The sequence below is a fragment of the Ambystoma mexicanum genome, chromosome 13 (assembly GCF_040938575.1).
Source record: "Ambystoma mexicanum isolate Mex_15411 chromosome 13, UKY_AmexF1_1, whole genome shotgun sequence".
In the NCBI taxonomy this organism is placed as follows: domain Eukaryota; kingdom Metazoa; phylum Chordata; class Amphibia; order Caudata; family Ambystomatidae; genus Ambystoma; species Ambystoma mexicanum.
Window position 1 is genome coordinate 8,335,536 of NC_090938.1, and position 17,061 is coordinate 8,352,596.

The 17,061-nt window shown below is 46.0% G+C and overlaps 1 protein-coding gene across 8 annotated transcripts in view; it reads right to left on the reverse strand.

Annotated features, from left to right (window-relative positions):
- The window catches only part of AMPD2 (adenosine monophosphate deaminase 2), a 947,247-nt gene that overhangs the window by 390,238 nt on the left and 539,948 nt on the right, over positions 1-17,061 (reverse strand). For all 8 annotated transcript variants that reach the window (XM_069632996.1, XM_069632994.1, XM_069632993.1 and 5 more), the window contains one exon: positions 7,439-7,633. In XM_069632996.1, coding sequence (XP_069489097.1) covers positions 7,439-7,633 — 195 coding nt within the window. The remainder of the gene's footprint in view (positions 1-7,438; positions 7,634-17,061) is intronic.

Sequence of the window (17,061 nt, forward strand, 5' to 3'; positions counted from 1 at the left end):
CGTTCAGCTTCTTCGTCTGGGATCAAGGAAACTCCAGGAAGACCAGGAAGGAAGAGTGCACACGGGGGAGGTGTGCGTGGATCACAGAAAGAACAGGTACAAGGAAAGGGAAGGAGAAGGAGAGGGTCCGGGAATTAGAGCAGCAACTCAGTTCCAGGGGCACAACGCGACGCACGTCTAGCCTCAGCTAACGATAGCGTAGAGATGCGCGGAGCCGCAGGGGCGTGGTTAATTTATGGAACGTGCTGCATGGACGTAAAGGTCGATAGACCGCGTTCTGCGAATACGGCCATGTTGGGTGTACTACAGCGAGTAACCCCCGATGTGCCAGGGACCAGAAGGAGCAAAAGGGGCGTGATCGATGGATCATGACAGCATGCCCCCTTCTAAAACTTGTTCCACTGGGTTTGCCTGGATGTATTAGATGGAATTTTCTGAGTAATCTGGGGGAGTTTAGGTTTGAGACTGGTTCCCAGGTACGTTCACTGGGTGGATAGCCCTTCCATTCCACCAGGTATTGGAGTTGTCCTCGTCTATATCTGGAGTCACATATTCGAGACACTTCATATTCTAGCTGGTCATTGACAATCACAGGACTGGGTCTAAGATTAGTCCGGGTGGTTTGGATGTAAGGTTTCAATAGAGATTTGTGAAAAACTGGATGGATTTTCTTCCAGGAGTCTGGTAGTTTAAGTCGAAAGGCCACAGGGTTAATTACTTCTTTTATAGGAAAGGTCCCATAATATCGAGGAGCCGACTTATTCGGTCGGAGATGTCAGGGCAGTAGCTTCGAGGATATCCATACTTTATCCCCAATGGTGTAAGAAGGCCCTGGCCTTCTCCTCAAATCTGCATAGTGCTTAGTTTGGATCTGTGCTCTTTCTAGATGTTCCTTGGTTTTACTCTGTACATTGATGAGTGTTTCAATCCAGGAATCGACTGTAGGAAGTGGTGTAGGATGCGGAAGGACTGAAGGTAGTACCGCAGGGTGGAATCCATGGCTGCAAAAAAAAGGGCTGGTTTTAACAGCCGAATGGTCCGAGTTGTTGTAGGCGAATTCTGCCACTGGTATCAGAAGCGACCAATCGTCCTGGACCTTAGTAGAAAAACAACGAAGGTATTGTTCAAGGGTTTGATTCACTCGTTCTGTGACTCCATTGGTTTGGGGATGATATCCTGAGGAGAGGGCTCGTTGGATTCCTAGTATCCTGCAGAGGTGTTTCCAAAATTGAGAGATATATTGTGGTCCTCTGTCCGATATAATCTTGGAAGGAAGTCCATGCAGTCGTAAGATGTGTTCCAGGAAGATTCCAGAAAGTTCTGACGAGGATGGTAACTTATACAAAGGTGTAAAATGGGCCATATGAGTGAACAAGTCAATGGTGACCATGATAGTGGTGTACCCTATGGATGGCGGTAATTCTGCAATAAAATCTGTAGCAATGACTTCCCAAGGTCTTGTTGGTGGAGTAGGCTGTAATAAGAGTCCTGCTGGTTTCTGGTTGTCATTTTTGTTTTGATTACAGACAGAACAAGATTGCACGTACAGTTGAACGTCAGCCTTCATTCTGGGCCACCAGAATTGTCTTTGTATTAGACGGAGGGTGTTGGAAATGCCGCGATGTCCTGAGTAAGGGGTATCATGGCAGAGGTTTATTATCTTTTTTTGTAGTTTCTGTGTGGGAATAAACAGGTAGTTATTTTTAAACAGGTATCCGTCCTGGGTTCTCAGATCCCATTGAGTCCTTTTGGAAGGATCCTTCCAGAGTTCCGAAGTCTGAGTTTGCATACGAATGTCTTCCAGGAGATTGTTTGCTTGAGCTACAAATATTGTATGGGGGAACATCTTGGGATATGCCCGATCTCCCGGAGGTTCGTAGTCTGGACGTCGAGAGAGGGCGTCAGCTATTAGATTGTGTGTCCCGGGAACGTGGTGAATCTGGAACTGGTACTGGGCAAAGAAGAAGGCCCAGCGAGCTTGACGGCTGTTCCTACATTCCAAGGCCTGCAGTACTTGTAGGTTTCGATGGTCCATGCGGACCTGTACAGGATGCTTCACTCCGAGGAGAAGATGATGCCACTCGGTGAAGGCTTGACAGATGGCCAGCAGTTCCTTTTCCAAGACTGAGTAATGGGTTTCACTGGGGGTTAACGTCCGGGAAAGGTAAGCAATGGGGTGTTCCATCCTGTCCCCGAATAGCTGTTTGAGGACGGCTCCAATAGCGTAACTGGAGGCATCTGTCTCCACTATGAATGGTCGGTTGACATCGGGTTGAGCCAGGATGGGAGCTTGTGTAAACTCAGTCTTCAACCGTTGAAAGGCTTCCTCTTGAGTTGTGGTCCAAAGGAAGGGTACATCTTTCTTTAATAGGACAATGATTGGTTGGACTATCTCGGAAATGGAAGGTATGAATTTCCTGTAGAAATTAGCTAAACCCAGGAAAGACTGGATTTGTTTCACAGAGGTGGGGCCTGGCCAGGATAGTATAGCCTTAACCTTGGATTGATCCATTCCAATGCCTTCTGGACTAAGGACAAATCCTAGGTAGTGTACAGTAGAAGCATGGAAGATGCATTTCTCTGGCTTTGCCAGGAACTTGTTTTCGCGTAGTCATTGTAACACTGCCTTTACATGTTCTTCGTGCTTGGAAATGTCCTTCGAAAATATTAGGATATCGTCCAGATAGACAATCACAAAAAGGAATAGCATGTCTGAGAACAAACTATCCATGAAGCATTGGAAGACCGCCGGGGCATTAGCAAGTCCAAAAGGCATGACCAAGTATTCATAATGACCAAAGGGTGTTCTAAAGGCCGTTTTCCACTAGTCTCCTGACCTAATGCGAATCAGATGGTAGGCACCCCTGAGATCCAACTTGGTGAAAACAACTGCGCCCCTTACTGCCTCCAGAATGTCCGAGATCAAGGGTAACTGATAGCGATCCTTAAGGGTGCATTGATTTAAACCTCGATAGTCCAGACACGGTCTGAATTCCTTGGTGTCTTTCTTGGGAACAAAAAACAGTGAGGCCCCTGCTGGGGATTTAGAGGGTCGTATGGTGCCATTTGCAAGATTAGTATCCAGGCATTCTCGAAGGGCTTTCTTTTCAGGTTCGGACAAGATGAACATCCTTCCAAAGGGAATCACAGCGGAAGGGTCCGTTTCTATAGCACAGTCTTCTGGTCTATGGGGAGTTAACGCCTGGACAATGGCAGAGGAGAAGACATCAGAGTATTCCTGGTATATCTCCGGAACCCGGATAATGTTTGAGACAGAGATTGTACTTTGGTGATTCGTAGGAGGTCCTTCTGATGGTGTTGGAGTAAGGTCTGACAATAAACAGTGGGACATACAAAATTCTGAGCCCAGGAACAAGGAACCTGCTGCCCAATTGATGTACGGATTATGTTTTTGAAGCCAGGGCATTCCCAAAACCATTGGGTAGTGGGCTGACTTGATGATGTCAAATTTTATCCTTTCTCGATGGTGGTTTATGGCAAGTTCGACGTCCTTGGTCTGAAGGGTTATGGGTCCTGAAGAAAGGGGTCTTCCATCAATAGCTTCTACAGGTTGCATGATAGTCCGGGATTCGTAAGGAATATGATGTTTAAGAACCCATTCTTGGTCTATGAAAATCCCATAGCTCCACAGTCCACCAGTGCCAGGATGGGATGCGTTTCCTTCTTGGATGGCGATAAGAAGGCCTGTAAAATCACCAAGGAATTTTGGCCAGGAGAGTTCAAGGATGGAATTGATGTGGAGCAGGCATCTCTCTCCCGAACCTGTGCTCCATTTAGGATCGGGAGCTGGCGTTTCCCGAGCACCGTGGGGGGGCTATTGGGCACTCTCTTACTAGATGTTTGTCTGATGCGCAATACATACACAACCCGATATGGATCCTACGCATTCTTTCTTGGGAGGATATGGGTCCACGGAATGCCCCTAGCTGCATAGGTACAGGCTCGTTACTTGAAGTGGAAATACCTTCGGGGTTCGAGGGTATCCCAATGGGGCTCTTCTGGAGTGGCGACTTGCTTTTCTTTTTCTCTGCCTTTCTCTCCTGAATGCGAAAGTCAATCTGCAGGGCAAGATCCATTAGGGCCTGATAAGAACTTGGGCGTGCCACTCTGGCTAGTTCATCCTTGATGTCTTCGTTTAGCCCTCTTCTAAATAGGGTAAAACAAGCTTCAGGGGACCAATCCGCCTCTTTAGCCAGCTGTTTGAAGCATGTGACATACGTAAGCATATCCTGGGTTCCTTGTTGGAAGTCGAGTAGACGTTCCTGGGCACTGTAGACCTGCTCTGGGCGGTTAAACATGGTTTTAAGCAGGGCTTTAAGTGGGCCGGGGCCTTCCGGGGCCGGGCCCCGGCAGTCTCCAGAAAGTGGGGCTGAGCCAGGGCCCAGCCGGGGCCCCCGTCCCACACACCATTGGCGGGATGCATTATCCCACCGCGGCCGCAGCCGCGACGGGAGATGCGCCCGTCATTATGTCGGCCAAGCTGACAGAAGTGCCAGCCAGCCACAGCGACGCTGAGGCTGGCGGCACTTCTGTCAGTTAGTGTAACTCCCTCTGATGACCCCTCATCAGGGTCATCAGAGGAAGTTACTGTCCCTTTGTTTTCCCTCCCCAGGTCACTGACCCCCGCTGGCTCCGTGATCTAATATGCAGATTAAATCACGGAGCCCGCGGGTTTGCAGAGGGTGAAAGACGCCTCGGGCTCAGTGATCTATGTGCTCTGAGCAGATAGATCACAGAGCCCGAGGTGCCTTTCTCCGTCGGCAAAGCTTTATAAAAGATGCCTTGAACTGTGTACGTTTCAAGCCATCTTTTATAAAGGTAGAAATATTTCTATGTTTATAAAAGACGGCTTGAAACTTGCACAATTCAAGGCATCTTTTATAAAGCTTTGTCGACGGACAAAGCCACCTTGCGGTTTGTTTTTTCCGTCATCAACGCTTTATAAAACATGCCTTGAATTGTTTACGTGTCAAGCCATCTTTTAGAAACATAGAAACATGTTACAAATATCTATGTTTATAAAAGGTGGCTTGAAAAGTACACAAACCATAGTAAGGTAAGCACACAAGTGTGCGTAAAATACTGTGGTTTGTGCACTTTTCAAGCCACCTTTTATAAACATAGAAATATGTAACATTGCTACGTTTATAAAATATGGCTTGAAAAGTACACACACCATAGTAGTACGCATACAAACATATAAATGCTCACATAAATTTATATATTTGTTTGCGCACCTTACTATGATTTGTGCACTTTTAGGCCACGCCCACAATGAAAGCCATGCCCCAAACGAGGGCCCCCCCTCAATTTCTTACTCCACTTAAAGCACTGGTTTTAAGGGCCTGTATGAAGCCATCGTAATCATCCAGGAGAGAATCCCCAGAGTTAACCAGTTGGGTGGCCCAGGTCAAGGCATTGCCAGAAAGATGCGAAATAATAAAACCCACCTTAGCCCTGGGCGTAGAAAAATAATAAGGCTTGAAAGTAAAGTGGACCAAACATGAGTCAAGGAATCTATGAAGACTCTTTGCGGATCCATCATATTTATCAACAACGTCGCCCAGTATTACACTCTCTTTCGTAGCGGATTCACAGGACAACACCAATTGCTTTAAGGCGGCGTTCTCTGCCTTTAAATTTTGCACTTCAGTCGTCAGCTCTTGCATGCCACGCATTGGGTCTTGGATGGCCGCTTCCATGTCTGTGTCGAATTCAGTCAGGTGTCGTCTCAATCTGTCACAGGTTTCGTGTTTTCTCACCTGTTTATGTTGTCTTGCGGGATCCTTCCCCGGGGTTTTCTTCTGTGCTGTTCGGGTCTTGTATAAGCCCGCTCGGCCGTCGTCGGATTCCAGGATTCGTTCAGCTTCTTCGTCCAGGATCAAGGAAACTCCAGGAAGACCAGGAAGGAAGAGTGCACACAGGGGAGGTGTGCGTGGATCACAGAAAGAACAGGTACAAGGAAAGGGAAGGAGAGGGTCCGGGAATTAGAGCAGCAACTCAGTTCCAGGAGCACAACACGACGCACGTCTAGCCTCCGCTAACGATGGCATAGAGACGCGCAGAGCCGCAGTGGCGTGGTTAATTTATGGAACGTGCTGCATGGACGTAAAGGTCGATAGACCGCGTTCTGCGAATACGGCCATGTTGGGTGTACTACAGCGAGTAACCCCCGACGTGCCAGGGACCAGGAGGACCAAAAGGGGCGTGATCGATGGATCATGACAGCGTGAAAAAGAGATGGCTCTGACTAAACAAGCCACTGATTGCGAAGCTGGTCCAGAGGGGATCACCTCCGAGCTAAGTGGGAGGAGCCAAACCTAGTATAACAATTGGCTCTGTGCACATAGCTCTTCCACCCAATTAGCTGGATGTTTAACCATGCCTCTGTGGATGTCCTTCCACGCGAACCTTCTGTTACACTTTGGACAGAATTTAAAAGGAGTATGCTCCATGGTGGACAGAGAAATTAGGGGCAGCAAGACAAGACCAGTAGAGGCATGGAATGGAGGCAGGCATTCTCTATATGAAAAAGATCAGTTCCCCCACTCTCCCTACTGCTAGGCCATAGCCAGGTGTAGACGGAAGCCTGTTGCCAGAACGATTGTCTATTTCGGTCTTCAAGAAGTATTACATTGAGATGCAGCATTGAGCCGTGACTGTTAAAGTAGTAATGAAAGCGATATTACCTCCAGAGTAGCATAGCTACAGGACTCTTTGAGAAGCAGAACTAGCCACAATGGAGGAAAGAAATAATCTGAGAGACCCCGACACGTGAGGGATCATGGTTACAGTCAATGTCACAATAGGGACAGTATTACAAATATGCCCAATCGACGTCCCTTTTCGAAATTTGAAAACTTAATGTGCAATACTCTGCAGCTATCACTAGATGTCGGTGTATGAAACGCATATGATTCTATGCAGATCCATAAGCCTCCGACAGCTACAGTGATGTTGGGGCTGAAAAATATACAGTGGGCATGAAATAAACTATGGTATAACAAAATCCTTGAAATTCAAGGAAAAATCTTGAGTTGAAGTGCAGTTAAGGTGAGTAAACATAACGCAACGAAACCCTTGAAATTCAGCACATTGGAAAACTCAGGACCGGCTAAACTCAGTGCATTCCTGTTGCAAAGCTCAAGAGCTCATATATATTATAAGATAAGGGATTTTCAATGCCATACAAAATGGCATTATGGGAGAGATCACTGGAAACGTGCCGCATTAAGCCGGTCCTGGGTTTTCCATTGCACTGAATTTCAAGGGGTTTTCTTGCGTTAAGTTTACTCACCTTTACACACTTCAACTACGGTTATTATCTTGAACATATATAGCGGTAAATCGAAGCATGAAACAGAGGGCACAGCTAGTAACAACAGACAATGCTCGACGAGCACTGGCGGTGACCTACCGCATGCACGTCCAGGGTATCCACACTGAGGTCAAAGGCTGACAAGTTTAAGTTCTCAAACACTTCCTTTAGGGTCTGCTCTTTGCCGTCCTCTACATGCACAATCTCGGCTGCACACTTCTTCATCGCCCGCTTAATAAAACGCAGCAGGTGCTTCTGATTCATGCAGGAGGAGGCGTGGATGTGCGTGTCCACCTGGAAATGAAGAACATAGGGACAGATCTAAATTATAGAGAAGAACTGGAAGAGTAACTTACCCTTAACAGTAGTTTTGTAGCTTGTAATCAGCCTCGAGGCACACGCTAGGCATACTCTTGCAATATAGAGGTTGATATGAGGATACTTCCACATTTGACAAAACAACCCAACGGGCATAGCCTAGAAGCTACCAAGTCTGTATAAACCCACATGTGAGTTCTAAACCTAAACTCAGATCCCTGTCCCGATTGAACTTCATCATCACTGCAAGCCTTTGGGTGAGGTCTGCTCGCTCTTTGGTTTATTTTTGTTTTATTTGCTTTTGAACCAGGAAGCAGAGAAATCAGCACACTGTACGCATAGACCTCCTAGGAAAACCATCTCCTAAAGCCACATTAAAGGTTGATGAAGACTTTCAGTGAAGTAAGATACTGTGGGAGCAAATTCATCAACATCGGACATCTTATTGAGAAAGATCAGGCTTTGAACGACACATCCAAATGTTGGAATTTATAGCATTTTATCTGAGGATGTTTACGGTTGTGTAAGGTAATCACAGGGCCTGCTCTACCCCAGTCCTGGACTTTGTTCTTACATTAGTATTTCTTTACTCTGTGTTATTCACTTGAAGTGGGCGAGACTACAACTCACAGAATGCAACGGATGGAGAAACAAAAGTCCACGACGGGGCCACAATGTTCCTGGTAGCATGGAGGCATCTGGTACACTTCTTGGACAAGACCACTGAACACATAGCATTTGGACAGGGAACTAATCTTTTTCTTTTGCAGCAGAGCTTTCAGCTTTCACACCTGCCAGGCGCTGAGACCAGACATCCTGCAGTGCTGGGAACTGGGAACTTATGAAACATTTCTTCTGTTGGGTCCTCATAGAATGTGTTCCACTAACCACTCGCACACAGCATTTCAAAATCCACCCCTCATACATGAAACAACAGAACTCTGCACCTCTACAGCCAACGTACATACAACTGTGCCAGCCAATGCGGCTTAGGGGCATGGGCACACAAGACTCCCACGTGGGATGAAATGCCTGTACACCCTCGACACAGACCACCAAGAAACCACCAACCCACATGCACTGCCCCAGTGCTTGTATTTTTTCTGTCTCCGTACTAACCTAACACCCCCTGCCCTTTTCCGCAGTGTGGGAGTGCCTGGAGACCATGAAAATGGCAGCGACGCACAGAATGAATCCCAGTAACATATCATAACATAGCATAACATAAGCAAACCAAGCCAATATGCAAGTTCTTCTCTTGTTGGAAATGTACATTTCTTTTCAACCCTAAAAATGTAAACTGCAGAGGAGGAAAAACTTTTATATAGGATTGCAAACTTTTTTTGTTTTCATTATTTATATGGCGCCAAAGCCTAGTGCGTCCGGGGGCTGATACAGTACAGGAAGGAGGAAAAAAAGGCCTTCAGATGGTCCAAAATTACATGAATAACCTCGTTTTCAGAGGTTTCCTAAAAACAGTATGGCTTCCCTCTTTGCGCATTGGATTCGGGCAGGTCGTTCCATGCTCGTGCTGCCAGGACCGGGAAGGAGCGCCCTCTTCCCTGTGCTCTTTTTATACGATCAACTTTCTTAAGATGTGCTCTGGGTGATCGTTAGTGTCTCGTTCGTTGGTATAAAACCAACCTGTCTGTGAGATATTGGGGAGCCATCCCCAATATACACTTATGGGCAAGAGTCAATATCTTAAAGGAGTCTCTAGCTGCTACCGGTAACAAGTGTAGCTCCTTCCTAGCTCCTGATACTGTGTATTTCCACATTAGTTTGTACACAATCCACGCGGCTGCATTCTGCGTTTTCTGAAGTTTTTGTATTGACTTTTTGCTCGCTCCAACCAAAAGTGAGTTACAATAGTCCAAACGCGAAGGAATAACAGCCCTCGTCATCTTCGCACAGTTCTCCTTAGTAATCATTGGTCTGACTAGCCTTAAAACTCTAAGATAATAGTTATTTTTTTTGTTTACAATAGATTGAACATGAGCATCAGGATTTAAGTTTGCCTCCATAAAAACGCCCAGTGTCTTCACCTTGGTCGCTACTACAGTCTGATTTTCCTCAATAGAAAAACTTGCATAGGTAAGAATGAGACTTTGCCTGGCTTGTTTGGAACCAAAAATCATTAGCTCAGTCTGTCCTGCATTCAAACATAACCAGTTTGGGACATCCAATGTTTGACTTTCTGGTATATGTTCTTGAGCTTCATTTGGTCCTCAGTATAACTTCCACTTATTCCATAATAAGCTGGAAGTCATCCACGTAATTATTAAAAAAGACGTCTAATCTCTCAAGCTCCTGGCACAGTGGTGAATATATATATTTATCAAAAATCAGTGGTGACAAACAAGCCCCTTGGGGGACTCCACATAACAATTGTACTGCCCCAGATGCATTGTCTCCCCAATGAACCTTTGATCTTCGACCATCCAGAAATGATCTCACCCAACTTGTATATAAGCGTGTAGCGCAACCCTAGCGAGCAAGAGCCTCACCAGCACTGCACATAGATTTTATGCTAAAACTAATACCTGACCTTTCTCCTCGGTTCCAAGATCTAGTTTCAAAACCTTGTCTAGCTTGGTCCACACAAGACGAGGGCCCAATCTCTTGCTATGAATTCACTGTATAAATACTGCATTCAGATAGAATAGCATGTGCCCAATGAAGCGATTGTGGACAAGACGTGGTCATGGTCCGATTTCCCTTATCCCTTTCGATATCTGAGAGCTACAAAATTTGTTGTTATCTGCATACATATGGTTAGATAGTATTCTATACTTGAAATTCTTGGAATGTCAGCTGAGGCGAGTGTGTGTGTGTGTGTGTGCGTGTGCGTGTGCGTGTATAGTAAAGAAAACATTGAAGTCTGTGAGGCAACCGTTAAGATAGGGGGCAGGAGAGTGGTTGTGGAAGGATCTGAGGGGCAATTTATCTCTAAAGCTGCTGTCATCAAGGAATGATGTGTCAAGAAGTTTTCCAGCAACATGATTAAAACTTAATTTTTCTCCCAAGAGAGAACTGGGCACAGGAAAAGGTGCTGTAGAGACAGAATATGAGGTGTATTTCTACTGACCTGTTCTGCTGTCAGCACTTGGCATGCTCACAAGTAAAAGAATTAGGGAAAAGGAATAACTGTAACAGTCTAAACCAGAAGTGCTCCTTGTTCTGTGCTACTGACGTATCATAGAAACGTATACCATGAGCGGAAGAGATATTCAAATCAAGGGACTTCTGTCCACCCTGAAATGTTCTTCAAGTAGTCAGGTGTCTGAACGCTACATCACCAGATGTCAGCGAGAAATTCAGTCTCTGGACTTGGTCAATGTGGTGTTGTAAATGCCTTTTGAAGGGACAGGGACTCCACTCCTAGTCCTACCAATTATGTGTGTGTGTTTTCTGTATTTTGTCTGTCACTGAGGTCAAGCCTGGACCTCTGGCAGTGCAGCTCTTCATTTTAACCTTTGGTGAACAACACCCATCGGATACCGTTTTGGCACCCATGGGTGGAGGTACAACCTTGTACCCCTATGTTTGGGAGAATTCTCTGTTTGGTATCAAACTTCTCCAAAGAAGCCCTCCAAAGTGGTGCCATTCTGTCTGGGGTACTTAGGAGGGGTGGAGGGGAATTTAGGCACCCTGGACTGAGTTGCCTAGGCAACTCAAGTCGCACTCCATCCTGATTGGCCCAAGTGGTGAGCCGGCTGGCTCACCACTTAGCATGTTTGAGTGACAGCTAGGCTGAGTGAATGGGGGTTTGCTGCATAAAAGCAGGGCTTTGGGGACTGGAACTTCAGAAGTCGCCACAGGACCTAAGAATCCGACGAGGGAGAAGCTGAGCCGACCTGCCACGACACCACCACCGATGGAGCCCTGCTGGACTGCCTCACCACTTTTCCCAACGACAGAGGAGATCTCCCGCCGGAGAGTCTTCTTCCTTTGACTGGTGGGGATAACCAGTTTCACCGTCTTTTCACTTTCCCGACGTACCTCGTGGCCGCCTTGCCCATGCCAAGCACCCCGGCAACCGGGATACCACGTTTTACCACGACCGCGAAACCACCTTTAACCGGAAAACTCTGTGGCTGGTTTCTTCCCTGGTAGTGCAACGACCTTCATCTTTCCTCCAAGTCGAGATCTTCTCTTCCCCTGGACGATGACGCAACTTGCACCCACTACCAGGAACAACTGCCACCGCCCGAGGATCCTTCCCACTTAAGGTACCGTGTCCCGCCTGGCTTCCCTTGCTACCGACTGTACGGGGTAGATCTAGCCCCCGGCTTTCGAACCTGGGTTAGCCTGGGACACCTTGGCTAAACTTTTCTAAGCCTCTCTAAACTCTTCTTGAACCCTCTGCAAGACTTTCTAAGCCTAGTGTAACTGTGTGATCTTGCGCGCATTTGTGCTCTGCTCCCTCTAAGAGTGAGCCCAGCCTTTGGACTTTGGCTCACCAGTGACTTTTTGCTCTCTGCCTTGCTAACAGTGTTCCTGAATCATAGAGTGGTGTACCTCTTCATATTCTGTCTTTTTTCCCTCCCTTTCTCACAAACTTATTAGAGTGCAATCTAGTTAAGCACTCACCTCTGTATGAAAATAAGTGGTGTTTTACTGTGATTTATCTAATAGGGAAAAAGGGGTGCATATATCATAATAGTAACTGTGTTTAGAATATTTTACAATAAGAGTGCTGGAGTGTTTCAACTGTGTGTTTTAAAATAAATAATTATATACTTTGATACCAAAGCTCTGGTCAGTGTTTGCTTGTATTATTGTATCTGAGTGCCTATTGAGTATACTTTGCATACTGCCCAACTCTTCTTGAGGGAAGTCTGACTGCTCAGCCACAGCTACCAGGTAAATCTGGGTGGAACAGACTGCTACCAAGTGGGTTTACTGCCAACACCTGTAGTCTTAAATCTTTTGCAGTGTTCCCTAAGGGAACTGCACAGGTTTCTGCCTAACACTGGTGTACAGCGGTGGGATTTGTATTGAGTATACACTTTAGAGTGCTTTAGGATACCTTAGTACAGCTAACCATAAAGCTTAGCACTGAAAAAGTAATCTTTCTAACATGTCAACTATGGAAACTTATAGTCAAGAGTCCCTTGCTACAAAAACTGCTGATTGTTTAAGAGTATTATGTAAGCATAAGAACCTCCTGACTAAAGACAAGAAAATGGAGTTAATAGAAAGGTTGTTAGCTAACCAAAGTCTGGATGATGGGTCTGAGGAACCTACCATGACAGAAAATGTAGATAACAGTATAGAAATTGATATTGATCAAAATGTTGATAATCTTGAGGAAGAGTCAGAAGAGGAGGGTGAGGCTGCTGTTACTGCCCCCCCCCTAGGCCTCTGTCTGCTCTACCTGCTGTACCTACTGGGCCTTTGCCAAGTCCCACACTTAGTCCTCAATATCTCGAATGAGAGAAAATGAAACTTGAACTAGAGTCCAAGAGACTGAATACTCTGGCTGAACAGAGACATCAGGAAATGAATCAAGAACTAAGGCTAAGGGAAATGGAGCTCAAGCATGAGCTAAAAATGAAGAAATTGTCTGTCGAAAATGCTTCTCTCTCTGGCTCCTCTAGAAGTTCCAGTCCTAAAAGACCCCGGATGCCTAAAGAATTGGTTGGTATGTATGAGCCTAAGTTGGATGTGTTGGATTGGTTGTCTCTGTTTGAATATAATCATGGGCTCCAGAACATCACAGGAAATGACTTGCTCACCTGGTTGTTCTCTAGGCTTCCCCCTGTTGCAACTGATGCGGTAATGGAGTTGGGGGAGGAGGATAGGAAAGAGTATGAAAGTGTGAAACTAGCTTTGATAGCTAGATTTGGGAAGACCCCTTCCCAGTATCTTAAGAGGTTTAGGACCCTCAAAAAGCATGATGGTACCCCTTAGGCTACCTGGGTGAGTGAAGGGTTGAAAAACCTAGAGGGATGGATTAAGGGTTACAAAGTGAACACTTATGAGGGTATGAAGAATCTTGTAATGTTGGAGTCAATTTATGATGCCTGCTCTCCTGAGCTCAGACAGCACTTGGCTGATTCAAAGGAATTAGATTCCCGAAAGCTAGCTAAGGCTGCTGACGTGTGGGTTGCCAACAGGGCCACTCACAAGGATTCTGGGGTAACTCAGAAAAAGGATGAGGGGAAACAGCCTAAAAAGGACTCCAAAGAGAATTCTAATACTGCAAATTCCAAAGAGGGCCCCAAACAAAACCAGAAGGGTAAGCCACCAGGGAAACCACAGCAGAATAGTGTCTCCTCTGGTGCCAAACCAGAGGGAGGTCAGAACAAGCCTCCATTCCAGAAGGCATTTGGAAAATGCTTTGTTTGTGGCTCTACTGACCATGTGAAAGGAGATCCCAGATGCAAGGGTAAACCTTCAGGGATCCAACTTGCCTCCTTAGCCTTCGCTCCAGAAGAGGAAGTCCCAATGGCAAGTGGAAACTTTCTACTGCTGGCTGATGAACCCATTGGAGTCTCAGCCAGTGTTTCTTTAGTCTCTCTGGGGTTGTTGGAACAACATAATTTAGATGTCTATAATTCTATCCCAGATAATACTAAAGAGTATTATAAGGACAGTGTCCAGGTGAATGGTCAGGAGACTCCTGCCATTAGGGACACTGGGGCCAGCATAACTGTGGTGGATGAATCTTTTTTCAAGGCAGAGGATGTTGCTAAGGCACCCACATGCCTTACCAAGTTAGCTGGAGGGCCTGTGCAGATGTGCCCCCAGTTACCAGTTCTCATCCAGTGTAACGACATGGCTGTAAAATACCTGTCAGTGTGCAATGTGAAGTGCCAGGTAGGGTTCTGTTGGGTAATGACCTAAAAGCTCTTGGAGCTGTGTCACATACCCCCAGACCACCTAGTAAAAGGTTACAGGAGCTCACAAAACCTGCAAGAGAGAAAACCCTGAGAGGGTTATCTCAGGAGATGATGACAGAGATCACTCCTTTATCACTGGAGCAACTCACTGCAGTAACTACCAGATCAGGAGCAAAGGGGAAACCCAAGACTCCTAGGAAGAAGTCAGCAGCAAGCACTCCAGTGCTTCCAACAGTTACACCTGTAACTCCACCTCCAGCTGAGGCTGAGAGGGAGGTACAACCCTGTATGGTTGAACTAGACTCTGAAGAATAGCTAGTGGGAGGCCAAGAACTTATTGGAGATCTAGACCCTGAGGACCATCCTGAGCTGAGACTTTACTGGCAGAAGGTGGGCCCAGCAGGGCAGCTTTCCGTAAGGGACAAAGAGAATGTCCAACTCTGGAGGGTCTCTGCCAACAGGCAGCTGTTCAGGCTGATGGGCAAGAGCCTGGGAAGTATAGGTTGCACTGGGAAGATGGTCTCTTCTACAGTGAACCCACTGAGTCTGAACCTGGAGACTACAAACGCCTTGTAGTACCTCAAGAAAACAGACAACAGTTCTTGCACTTAGCCCACGAGATTCCTTTGGCTGGTCACTTGAGTTTCAAGAAGACCAAGGAAAGGCTCTCACTCCACTCCTATTGGCCAAAGATGGGGGCTGAAGTAGATAGGTTTTGCGAGAGCTGCCATACCTGCCAGACTTCTGGTAAGGTTGGCGCCAAGAATGTGGCACCATTAGTGCCTCTCCCAGTTGTGGGAGTCCCATTTGAGAGGGTAGGAATCGACATTGTTGGTCCCCTTGATCCTCCACCCTCCTCAGGCAACAGGTTTATCCTTGTTGTAGTAGACCATGCTACTAGATACCCTGAGGCAATACCTATGAGAACTGTTACAGCTCCGGCTGTGGCTAAGGCCCTCTTTGGTATTTTTACCAGGGTTGGGTTTCCTAAGGAAGTAATATCCGACAGGGGGTCAAACTTTATGTCCCACTACATGAAAGCCATGTGGAAAACCTGTGGAGTTACTTACAAGTTCTCCACCGCCTACCACCCCCAAACCAATGGACTGGTGGAAAGATTGGTGTAAACAATCGCTGATACTTAACAATGGTAAGAAGCGTTTTCATTGGTCCCCAGATTTGTTGCAATCATTAAACACAGCTATTTTACGACACCAAAGCATAAATTCTCTATCATTTTATGTTGAGGTACTTGACACGTTCAGAAATGGTGAATTTTTACATATTAGATCTTCTCGCTCCCATACTCACGGCTTTGATTTAGCTTTACACCATCGTAAAGCTCAATTAAGAAAAGAGATACGTTACTCCCGAATCCTGCCGCTAAAAGAACAGTTCCAAGCAATCAAAACAGCGAAATGCTCATATCGCAATTGGACATGTGCTAGAAAAGCGCGTTTATTTCAAGTTGACAGTGAGAATTTCCTGTCTGCTTGCTCTTCGAAAAACTCAGCACAAGTGTGGCAATTATTGAACAAGTGCAATACCTCTTCCCAACCGGAATCTCAAATAAATTGTGTTGCAGAAACGCAATGGATAGAACATTTTACCCACCTATATGCTGACCATAACATGTCCAAATATGAATATATACAGAGATCTTCTGCTATTTGGTCCCTGGAATGCTCGATGGAATCTGTGAGGGATTTCATTAATAAGTCATCCTCCTCACGAGCGGCTGGGCCGGATGGTCTTACGAATCATATGCTTAAACAGAACCCAGAAGAATGGCCTACCATCTTGTTTAATTCCTTTTGTCACATCTTATCCACTAAGATAATTCCAAAATCTTGGAGTACCTCTCTTATAGTTCCCATCTACAAGAAAGGTGACCGTAAAGACCCAAAATGCTATCGCCCGATAGCCCTCCTAGACGCGCCGGGAAAAATATTTTCGCGGCTGGTGTTGAAGGAATTTAATCAATGGACTGCCCAAACAAATCAGCGCGATCCGGCGCAGATAGGCTTCGTGGCAGGTCTGGGCACTTCGGTAAATTTAATAACTCTTCATGCCATTAAACATCAGGTACAGTCCGTTAAACAGCCCATGTATTTTGCGTTTGTTGACCTACACTCGGCATTTGATTCAGTCTCTAGACCGCGACTGATGGACAAATTGTTAGAGGCTGGGTGTCCGTCAACTTTAAGTGACATAATTTTCGCATTACACTCAAACACCTTCATCCGGGTAAGATTGAACTTTGAGGGGCTTCTATCATCGGACGTCCTTACTTACCGGGGGCTGAAGCAGGGGTGCATTCTCGCCTCGGCGCTGTTCAATTTTTTCATTAATGATGTTAGAAGTGCACTTGAAGAAGTACGCGCAGATGCACCAAAATTGAATAACATCGAGGTGAAAGCGTTATGGTACGCAGATGATTTAGTACTAATATCTAAAACTCCCATTGGCCTGCAAAATCTTTTAACAGCATTATGTCAATATTTTCGAGTGAATGAGTTGGTAGTAAATGACAAAAAAAACAAATCGTAGTCTACA